This window comes from Zosterops lateralis, assembly GCF_965231275.1.
Source record: "Zosterops lateralis genome assembly, chromosome: 4".
Lineage (NCBI taxonomy): Eukaryota > Metazoa > Chordata > Aves > Passeriformes > Zosteropidae > Zosterops > Zosterops lateralis.
Window position 1 is genome coordinate 43,430,229 of NC_139765.1, and position 11,347 is coordinate 43,441,575.

Here is an 11,347-nt window from a genome sequence, read left to right on the forward strand (position 1 = left end):
CACTGTCTGTTATTTGCTAAAGCAGCCCGTGGTCAATTTCAATCTCTAAATGTACGGTACTCTAAATCATGATGGAAATGTCGTGAGAAACTTGCCCGGGCGGGGTTAAAATCGGTGTTGGACAGAAGTAAATGTGTTCTTTGGCTTTCAGCGGCAGCTTTGCCTCTTCTCGATCTGGTCACACTTCTCAGTCTGAGTTGCAGCAGTTCTCCTACAGATTCCATGGTCAGGAGAATACCTGTAAATGGCAATTAATTTTAGATAACGCCTTTTATCGTTAGATAAGACTCCTCTGCTTTGATCGAAGCCTGGTTTACTACGGAGCTTCCGTGGGGTTTCACCATTTAATTAACCGGCGGACGATTTCTAGAGGTAACACAAAGCCTTTTGCATTTATCCGCGCCTTAGGAACACCCGCGGCTCCATCTCCGCACACGGGGAGTTCTGATGCATCTTTAACGAGGAGCTGTGTCTCCGCCTGCAGCCCCCGGGAAGGGGAATCTCTTTATCCCCGAGCTCTGTGTCCCCGGGCCGGCCCGGGGTGCAGCAGGGGCAGAGCCCAGGCAGGGGCAGAGCCCGGCCCGCCGGCGGAGCCTCCCTCCCCTCCCCTCCCCTCCCCTCCCCTCCCCTCCCCTCCCCTCCCCTGCCCTGCCCTGCCCTGCCCTCCCCTCCGGGCTGCCGGCGGGGGCTGCGGCGGGCGCGGAGCGGGGCCGGGCCGGGCCGGGCCGGGGCGGGGCGGCCCCCGGGGCGCGGGGCGGGGCGGGGGCAGCGGGAGCTCCTCCCCCGGGCACCGACGGCTCGGTCCCGCCGCCGGGGGAGCTCCCCGGAGGGCGTCGGGAGGGCGGCGCGGGGTCGGGTCGGGCACGGCGCGGCGGGAGCTCTGGGAGGGCGTAGGCGGGAGGGCATAAAACCCACCGCGTCGCCCCCGTGACAGGGAGTCTCCTGCCTTCCCCGCCCGCCCGCGGCCGGTGCCGAGCCCCGAGCCCCGAGCCCCAAGCCCCAGCTCCGTTCCGGGGGCAGGGGCCAGCGCTGCCTGTGCCCGCGGGGGAGCGCAGCGGAGCTCTCCCGGCGTCCCGCAGCTTCCCCCGAGCCGCGGAGCGCGGCATGCGGGACACGGGCTGGCGGCGGCGGCACCGCGCTCCCCGGACATGAGGCGGCCATCGGGAGCTCCAGGTAACGCCGCCCGGCAGGTGGCCGGGGGTGGCGGGGCAGGGTGCGGAGGGCGGCAGTCGGGGCTGGGAAGGGCTGCCGGGGGCGAGCGCAGCGGGCGGGGGGAGCCGGTCCCTCCTCCGGCACGGAAGGGCGGCGGGGCCGAGCCTGCCCGGGGAGCCGGGGGGGACCCTCGGGAGGCCTGTGGGGCCCCGGGCCGGGGCCGGTCCGGCCTGCTCGGTCACCGGGCTCCCCGAAACTTTGCCCTCCGCCGACTCCCGGCGGGAATCTGGGGCTGCAGCCGGCAGTCCCCCCGTGAGACTGGCAGGACACCCCCTCCAAATCCTTTGTAAGGGGGGGTTCTGTGAAGTTTAGCCCTCGGATAAATTTTTGGAGGCGGTGAGGATCCTTCGCTGGGCAACTAAACTTTCGTAAGATCTGATATTGCCTGGAGACTGTTACTGATGCTGGAATAGGCACTGCCACTTATCATTGCATTTTTTCTTAATTATTTGCTGATCTCCTTAGCAACTGGAGTAATTTGCAAGGTTGAATCTTGGTTGCAGCTTGATTTACAAAGTAGCATGGCAAAAGGGATGAATTTGTTGTTTCACTGATGCATGTTTCCCTTGTACTCTCTGAGAGGGATGAGAGCTGCAGAGATGTTGACTTCACGTAGCTGGTGCTGCTGTAGAGACTGTTCATTAGTCCAACAGGCTCTATTGCACGTCACACACTTGCTCTTCTGTGTCTCGGTTTTCTTTAAGACAAGTGAGTTACCGTGTTGGAAGAAAAAAATCTCTCTTCAAGGAAATTCAATCTTCAGCGAGGGATTAGTGGGAGATGATAGTTTTATCTGGCTAAGGTTACTAGGACAAATTAATCTCTAATTCAGCACAGTTGAGGTCTGGCCAGATGCTGGCCGGAGAGAACACTCCATTTGCCTTGCTGATCTTAGGATCAGCTTGCTGCAAATATGATGTAAAGCCATTTTTTCATCACTGTTAGGTCCTGCACCAAGCACAGTTTATCCCAGTTCAGGGATTTAGTCCAGTGGATCGAGACATCTCCCAGATGTAGCTCACCAACAGTTTTTGCTGTTCAATCCATCATGTCACTAAATCTCGTGGATTACGATGTTTGGGTAATCTGTATCTGGTGACTCAGAGATGCTGAGCACAGCTGTCAGGAAGATTTGATGCAGAGTGCCTTTTCCACTCAGGAGTGATAAAGGCTGAGTAGAGCCTGGAGACTGAGGGAACGTGGCTGCTGTGTGAATATTTCCTCTGACAGTATCATACACACAGGGAATGCGAGTTTATGCAAACCTTTAAAAATGAAACTTTTTAAAATACTGATTGCATAGGTTGCCATTAGTCTATATGTAATTAATGGCTGCATCATGTACTTGAACAGGATTCATAAAGGTGGGACTAGCAGCATGAATAATTATACTTGTATAATATTGTTGTTATAATTTAATAAAACCTCATTCTAAAAATCACTTTTGCTTCTGAGTTCATGAGGAACCTTTGTCAAATGTCATGCTAGAAAAACAAAAATTAGGGCTGTGAGAAAACAAACACCTGAGCCATTATTTTTGTATTTCATGTATTGTTATAATTGACTAGCACAGCCTTAATTCATCTGATATGTGGACTGGTATAGGGGGAGAGCACCTGTGGGGACACTGGAAGTCAATGAGAGGTGCAGAGATGTATTATTGTCTTGTGGGCTGGTGAGATGGGTGAGACTCAAGACAGTCACAGGAGATATGGTGCAAGGGAAGGGGTAGGGGGATGTAGAAATGGTCTGAACCTTCTGGAGGATGAACGGAGGTCTTTAATGTTTTCGGGTGCTTGATCTCTCTAGGGGCTCAACATTATTCCTGCAATAGTACAGCAAGCAGCAGGATTGTGTGCAAACAACCCCCTCAGAAATAAACAAAAAACAACAACAAACATACATATTGAAAAGTTCAAAACCAAGAACTAAATCCTTAGCTTCTCTAGATTGTTATTGCTTGTAGTCAATTTTGCTGTGGTCAATTTCTGACGGCAGAGGATTTTCCCTATGCTGGCATATCCCTCGGATATGTCCCGCCTTTCTTCTTGAATAGTTAAGAAGTATGTGCACCATTACTGTTCAGATGAATCATCTCAGGGAGTAATGTGGTTTTGGCACTGAACTTAAAATATTGCACTTTAACATCACAAAGAAATTATTTCTTTGAACACTATTCAAAAACAAAGCTCCCAACCATGCCCTTCACTTTACTATAAATCAGAAAAGGTATCTACCCAGCTCATTCAGAAATAACGGCGAAGTACTTGGCCAGAGTCTGTTGGCACATGTTAGCTGATAGTATTCAATAGCTATGCCTCTTAAGAAAATATCCGAGATTGAAATTTGGGAAATAAGACTTCTCTAAGACCTGAAGCAGTGTTACTGGGATGAAACAAAATTCCAGGTTTTTTAATCTATGGCTAATTGTAGGCTTTGTTCTTCTTGCCACTTAACACATTACAACCCAGAAATGTTTATGCAGATATTTGGAGTAAGTTCAAATGATCACATACCCTATAAATATTTATGTTGAATGTGCTTGGCTTTGCAGAACATCCTGGGTAATTTGTGCAGAAGATATGGGGAACACAGGTTGAAGAGCAAGTTGCAGCTCAACAGTCCTACTCTCCAAAAAAGCTAAGAACTTGTTGGGAATGTAGGCACTACACTGTGAGGTGGGCATGGAAAAGAGGCTTCTGCTCATCAGAGTACTCTCTAAATACTCTTGGGTGTCCTGTGGTATGTTTAAGATCTCTATAATTTGGATTTGCCCTGCCAGGGAAGGCAAGTTATCTGAAACAGTTTTCATTTTGCAACCCTAGTGAGCTTTGAAAACGGACAATCGAGTTTTCAGCCCTTGTGAACTGTTTTTGCTCCTTAGAACTAGAAGGTATTATGCTGATATACACCAGTGACTGATGTCTGCCCATGTGATTTGGTTGCAGACCAGCTTGGAGTTTCTGATGAGATAATTTTAGGCATGGACAGAATCATGCAAGGTATTGTAGTGTATATTAAATTTGGTAACCCTTACAAACCTGAGCATTGAACTACTATGTCCCATTTGGAGTATCTCCAGGATCAGAGTTATATTCAGCATGGGAGATGAGTTTTTTAGGTGCTATTCACTTGTCGCAGGCCACTTACATTAAAAATTAGGCTGCATAGCTGGCAGAATCAGGCATTCACATGTTAGTGGGAAAGGCAACCTTAGCAGCAGCTGTTCATCTCCTGTTTTGTGGATGCTTTCTAATCCAGTCTTCAGGTGCATGGTTTTTTGGTAATGTAGTTTTCAGATGCCTTGCTTCATACAGTAGATGAACTAAATGAGCAATTCCTAAATACCTTTTTCATCTGTCAGTGTGTTTTCATTGTGCCTTATGTCTGTATGCCATACAAATTCACACTGTGGTACAGAATTACTTTTGATGGCAGTTTTTCTAATGCTTCATAGGTTTCCACCCTCTAGAAGAACTTGTATCTATGTTAGTATATCCCTTGTATAAGCAAAGGATCCCTGTACAATCAGAAGTGCCAGACAGAGTCACAGCATTTTGACTCTCATCTCAGCACTTCCTCAGATCAGTCTTTCCCAAATTTAACATGCAGAGTTCCTTATTTTATTACTGCCAAGCTGGTGACTGTAATATGTTTATTATTTTGTAATGGTCGCCAGTTCATGTAGTTTGCCCGATTTCACAGGAGTTCTTTGGCAAAGGCTAGAACAGCTGCAGTTCTCAGGGATAAGGATTTATCAAGCTCTTATGTAAACACCCATTCTTTTCCCTGTCCTTCCTCAGAACCTGTGCACAGTGTCAGGAAAGTTTTTTGGGGAAAAATTGAGCAATCATGTAACCAAAGACTGTATATAAAATCTAAAATGGAAAGAAAAATGTAGTTCTGATACTACTTTTGAGCATTTGACTTTGCAGTCTTGAAATTCTGTTTTTGGGGGTTTTTTAATGCAAACAGAGCCAATGTATATATAAGTTCTGTGAAAGGTGAAATGTCCCATTCTCCCATCCTGCCTTCATATTTCTTCTTTTAATGAGCCATTAGAAGGTTCAGCTCTTTAGTTTCCTAGCACATCTTCTACCACTTGACTTAAGAGTAGATTTGTCAGCAGAAGACAGCAGCCTGCTAGATTGACAGAGGGTTACAGAAGAGGAAAATAAAGAACTGAGGAGGAGTGAAAATTTTTGCTTTTGGAATATATTAATTAATTGCATCAGTAATTTTAGGTTCTTAAGTAGCAGATGAATTCTCTGGAGAGGTGTACTCTAAGGTTTACCTCCTGAAAATCTTGTTTGTCGTCTGCTTAGTCCTCTTTCCCTTCACACCCTCCTCATCTGCATTTCCAGTCTCATATGCCTTGACTGACTTCTGCATCCTCAGACTACCTCCTCCTCAGTTTCTTTAGTAACAGTGATGATGCTCCATTAACATGCACCTCCCCTGGTCTTTCCCTATGTGTCTCTCACCCTTCTCTCTCTCCCCTAATTTCACTATCCCTCTGCCCTGCTGCCCTCCACCATTTAGGTCTTGATTTTCAGTTTTTTGCCCTCGAGGTTCATCTTTTCTTCATCCATCTTGCATCATTAGAGAACACAATTTCTTCTTTTATTGTTTCTTTCTGAGGCTGCTTCTTTCTCCTCATCACACTGTCCACAGGCTCCTGGCCATAGCCACTATCAGCGGTGCAGAGCAGGGTTTGTCCTGCTCAGATGCTGCTCCAGCTGGTGGGTGAGATGGGAGAAATGAGTTTAGATAATAATGTGGGGGCTGGATACCTCATCTGAACTCTGAAGGGGTGATGGTAATCAATGCAGGTGAACTCACCTGTGAATTTACTGACAAACTAAGCAGGTACCAGAGAGAGCAAGAATGAACAGAAATGTTTATTCCTCTGCTATGTATGTGTATATTTTCTCAGAAGATGGTAAAAAGCATCTCTCTTAGCACAGAATCACTACTGTGCCAAATCTTGCATCCCTCTTTCAAACAATACTGATTCTAAAATATTCTCAGAAAAGAGTATGGTTGGGGTTTTTCCTATCTACATGTGAGCAGTTTTTTTCCCTTTACTAAATTTTGAGAAACAGCTGACTCATTCTTACTGAATGTTCCCAAAACTTGTGCCTGAGGTAAGCACTAGGTACAGATTTCTTCCTCATTACTTATATTGGCAAAGGTAGAAGAAGCAGAATACAAAATGTTGTTATCGAACAATTTTAATAACTTTCAAAATAGACTGTTGCTACCTGAACTGTAAGTTATTGAATTTAAAAAAAAAAAAAAGAAATTCATATGACATTTAAAGCTAGAAAGGCTGAGAAAATTCTTTGCTTGAAAACGTGTGACATTTTCTGATTGTAAAGAAAAGCATGTTGTAACTGCTTTCCACTAGACAAGAAAAAAAAACCACTTTGAGGTTGAGGCTTTTTTTTTCTCCTACTGGGAATTCTATCTGTTGGTTTGGAAACAGGTAGGGGATGCCATTGCCAAGTCATGCTCCACAGAGGAACATTTGCAATTTTTTTAAATGAACTGTCAGAAATTGCACTGTTTTGTCCAAGACTGAAGAATAGTTGCATTCTTTTTGAAGACAAAAAATACTGTATCTACAGTGTATATATTGACACATGGATGCAGAATTTCATGTTTACATGAAACCAATGTTAAGTTTACATCACCTTAGAACTAGATTTTACCGTTAATCATATGAAACCCTAAGGATTACTTAATTCCCTGTATTTTTCAAAAAGGATAGGAAATCATGCAGAGTATGAATAGTAAATGTTAACGTGCTGTACCTCTGTATCCTTCTTTCAACAGCAACGAGTGCAAAGCTAACTGCACAAGTAATCTGGCAAGGAGCACTGGGAGACAGCTAAAAGACAGTGACAATGCCTTTAATCTGGTGGACACTTCCTACTCGATTTGGAGTTTTTAAAGTGAGCTGCAAAGGACTCGCATGCCTCTTGCTCTTCACCGTGAGTGTGTGTGGCAGTGCGCCGGGGATGTGTCCAGCAGCCTGCATCTGTGCCAGTGATATCGTAAGCTGCACAAATAAGAACCTCACTCGAGTGCCAGGAAATCTTTATAAATGTATGAAAAGGCTGGATCTGAGTTATAACAGAATTGGGATTTTGGAGCCTGAATGGGTCCCAGTGCTGTCTGAGAAACTGAACACTTTAATAATCAATCATAATAGCATTAGCAGCATTAGCACTGGAAGCTTTTCCACAATTCCGAATCTGAAGTATCTGGACTTGTCATCCAACAGCCTGAAAACACTGGGCAGCCCTGTGTTTCAGGAACTAAAGGCACTGGAGGTTCTCCTGCTGTACAACAATCAAATAACACAGATTGAGTCTCTAGCCTTTGGAGGATTGTATAAATTACAGAAACTGTACCTAAGCTACAACTTGGTCTCTCATTTCCCACTGGACTTATATGTTGGAAAACATAAATTGACAGACCTTGTGTTGCTGGACATCTCCTTTAATCATATCCAGACGATGCCTATTCAGCGCCTGAGTTCAGTGCCAGCCAAACAACTTAGTGGAATTTATCTTCATGGCAACCCATTCTATTGTGACTGTGTCCTGTACTCCATGCTAATCTTCTGGTATCAAAGGCATTTCAGCTCCGTAGTGGACTTCAAAAATGAGTACAGCTGTTTGTTGCAGTCAGACCCAAGAGGTCATAATAAACTGCCTTTACTGCAGGACAACGTTATGAATTGCTCTGAAAGTACTGTCAACAGCTCTTTCCAAGCTTTTGGGTTTATTCATGATGCCCAGGTTGGTGACAGGCTGATTGTACACTGTGACAGCAGAATCAGCGGGACAGGCACACAGTTTGTTTGGGTTAGTCCAGACAATAGATTGCTGGAGCCAGACAGAGAGACCGATAACTTCAGAGTGTTTCCTAATGGCAGCCTGGAGATAACAGATGCCCAGCTAGAGAATTCAGGGCTGTATTCCTGCATTGCAATAAATAAGAAAAGACTATTAAATGAAACCATAGAGGTCAGAATAAATGTTAGCAATTTCACAGTGAACAGGTCCCATGCTCATGAGGCATTTAATACAGCTTTTACCACTCTTGCTGCCTGTGTGGCCAGTATTATTTTAGTGCTGCTGTATCTCTATCTGACCCCCTGCCCATGTCAATGTAAGGCAAAAAAGAAGAAGAGGAAGCTGAACCAGAGCAGTGCCCACCCATCCATACTGAATTCCACACTGCCGCAAGAGCTGCCAGCCGACGAGAAGAAGGCTAGCACTGGTAAACGGGTGGTGTTCCTGGAACCCGTGCACGAACCAAAACAGAGTCAGAATGGGAAAGTAAAACTGTTTCCTAATGACAGTGTCATTACAGAGAGTATCTTAAAAACTACTCGAACAAAATCCGACTCTGACTCTGTCAACTCTGTGTTCTCAGATACACCTTTCATGCCGCCAGCTTAGTTTGCTGCCTGTGTTTGTATCGTGCAGATCTATTTCTGAATACCTCCTTTGCCTGTAGCAAACCATCAGGACAAACAAATAAAAACAGATAAAATGTTTTAAAAAAAGGTATGTTTTGTCAGTCCTTGAACTGCGTCTCCTCTCTTTACAGCCGTGCAACAGCAATACCTTGTTTGGGAAAAACAAACAGCTTGTCATTGTTGTGAATGTTTTTTAATGCAAGCTTAGCCTTGGTTTTACTTTCTGGTCCATACACAGCAATTTCTCCTGTATGTTTAGAGACGCTTTCAGTGCATACAGCTGACTATGCAGAAGCAGAGTCTGACCCCTGTGCAACACCCAGCCATGCTGATAACTCAGCTCTTCTGACTTGTGCACAGAAGCAACTTATGGCTAGGGAGAAAAATGTCCAGACTTTCTGTAATTCCTTTCACAGGCTCATAAAATCTTTACATAAAATCACTGCAGGAAAAAAGTCATTATTTTTCTTGGACTGCTTGGCACAAAAGTATTAAATTTGCCACCAGAACACCTAGCAACACTGGGTAAATGTTTGTGGCCTTCAACTGATAATGTATTTGCAAATAATTGCTTGAAAACATTAAATGAGGGACATTGTAATAATTTTATTTAAAATGTAGTCATGAGATTACTTGTGAAATGTGCTTGTATTTGTTTATAAATGTTTCATGTAATGAAAACAGGTCAAAACTTAACATAATATCTTTGCAGTTGCCTCAATCAGAAAATGAAAGTTGTCAGGTATGAGGACTTACACAAATCAGCAGTAACTAATTAAGCTGTGATAACTGGATTGATTATAGCCAGTTGTCTTAACCTCCACTGCTCACTGTCTGCTTGGCATCATATGTGGTAAACAAATCTGCCACCATCACCAGGGCTCCTGCGTCATCTTAGGGGTGAGTGGCTTCTCTTCAAAGATAACTGTGAAATCAGGGAAATATTTTAATTATTTTTTTTCAATGGCACATGGTGTCTGCTGCCTTACTAAATTTATTTCCTAAAGTTTTTTCTTAAAAGAAGAAATGCAGTATTTGGACAAACTCATGAAAATATAAACGACTTTCCACACTCTAAATTCAGAAAATACAGATGTTACCTAGACTTGGCCTTTATCTAGTATGTACTGCTTTCTTTCTTTCTTGCATGTATCACAAAGTTTATGAGTCTGGTAAAACTGACCTGGACTAGTTATGCAATATAGGTTGCAGGAAGCATGTATTATAACAAGCATTCTGTTCTATTCCCTTTTTCTTTTTCTGTTATATGTGCCTTTATTTTTTATTTTTTTTTTAATTAAGCTTGCTTACCTTAGGGTTTGGCTGGATTTTTCTAATCTTTCTCACATTGATAAGTAGCAACTTTAAAGGAGTTTCTCTAGTAATTAAGCTTACCAAAGACAAGTAAATGGAGCATGTCTGTCTCATTCTATTCTGGGTGAATATACTGAAGAGTAAAGGATAAACTAAATCAGAATCAAAGGGCTACATGGTATGATAACTGTAATTTATTTTCAAGAAGATTACTGTAACAGCCATTTGCAATTTTTTGTGATTTATTTTGAGAGGCATGTCAACATGCTAAAGCTTATATCTGGCTGAGCCAAAGCTATTGATTTGCTACGGAGAAATCCTGATGCTAATTGTTTGAAGACAAGCTATCTGACAAACAGATTAGCTGAGGAAACAGTGTCTCTGTATTGTGTACAAAGTATGTGGAATTATAAAAAAGCTGGAGATATTAACTCAGATATTCAGGGAAATGGAAAATGGAAATTATTTTTCTAAGTAGAGGATAATAAATATTGAGGAGAGGAAGATGACCAGAAGTTTGGGTCTTTCATTTGTACATTTATCTGTGTAAATTTAAAAATAGCTTCTGCTGTCAAGCAGGTTAGTGTCCTTTCATAAAGCTCTTTCCCTCTTTCATCTGTATATATGCAGTAACTCAAAATCTATGTTTTTACATATAAAGTATGATGGAAAAACAGTGACTGCTAAAATCAGGTTGAGTAATCTGTCATTGTGGCAAAGGTTTGACATTGTCTCCTTCTCACAGACGTTTGTTTTTTGTTTTTTGTTTTGAAGATTTTACTAAGCTGCATGATTTCCTACTTGTTTCACATGTATGGTTGGTGAGTGGGTGGATGTCCTCTGTGTTGTACAAGGAGATGATGGGTGACCAAAGGGCTGAAATGGTGGTGGGGCAGAGTGGGAAGCAGGGAGACAAATACTCTGCAGACAGTTGTACAGATCAGTTACAGCTCTGGGCAGATGTTACGCTCTGTTGTCATACATCAGGTTGATTGACCCAGATTTCAGTGTTTACACAAGAGTGCGGATGGTCAGTTCCAAATCGGGCAGAAAAAGAAAACAGGCAGCATGGCTGAGAGGCAGACACACTCCTCCTTAGCAGCTACAGCTGGGCAGGTGCACTCCACTGCTCTTTCCAGCACAGGGCGCTGGGAGTGTCGCGTGTCAAACTCACTGAGTGTTAAATCTGTATGGGAGTCCTAAACAAAAAAGGCAGAGATCCTTCAGCCTTTTGTCCACAGGGCTGCTGCCCTGCAGCAAAAGCGTGGGGATTTGTGGGATCAGAGTAATCCTGACAGATGACTGGAGAAGCTGAGCATTGATCTA

The 11,347-nt window shown here is 43.9% G+C and overlaps 1 protein-coding gene across 3 annotated transcripts; it reads left to right on the forward strand.

The window, feature by feature from the left end:
- The first annotated feature begins 1,051 nt into the window (after positions 1-1,051).
- AMIGO2 (adhesion molecule with Ig like domain 2) lies at positions 1,052-10,780 on the forward strand. 3 transcript variants are annotated; one of them, XM_083859448.1, is made up of 3 exons: positions 1,052-1,173; positions 3,767-3,890; positions 7,051-10,780. In XM_083859448.1, the coding sequence occupies exon 3, from the start codon at positions 7,122-7,124 to the stop codon at positions 8,685-8,687; it is 1,566 nt and encodes a 521-aa protein (XP_083715574.1). In that variant the 5' UTR covers positions 1,052-1,173; positions 3,767-3,890; positions 7,051-7,121; the 3' UTR covers positions 8,688-10,780. The 3 variants fall into 3 exon arrangements, with proteins under 3 accessions (XP_083715574.1, XP_083715576.1, XP_083715575.1); XM_083859450.1 differs by lacking the exon at positions 3,767-3,890 and having other exon boundaries at positions 1,076-1,173; XM_083859449.1 differs by lacking the exon at positions 1,052-1,173 and having other exon boundaries at positions 3,084-3,890.
- The last annotated feature ends 567 nt before the right edge of the window (positions 10,781-11,347 follow it).

Excerpts from the sequence above, each read along its gene's own strand:
- AMIGO2 (XM_083859448.1), top strand. The coding sequence starts at position 7,122 with ATGCCTTTAATCTGGTGGACACTTCCTACTCGATTTGGAGTTTTTAAA.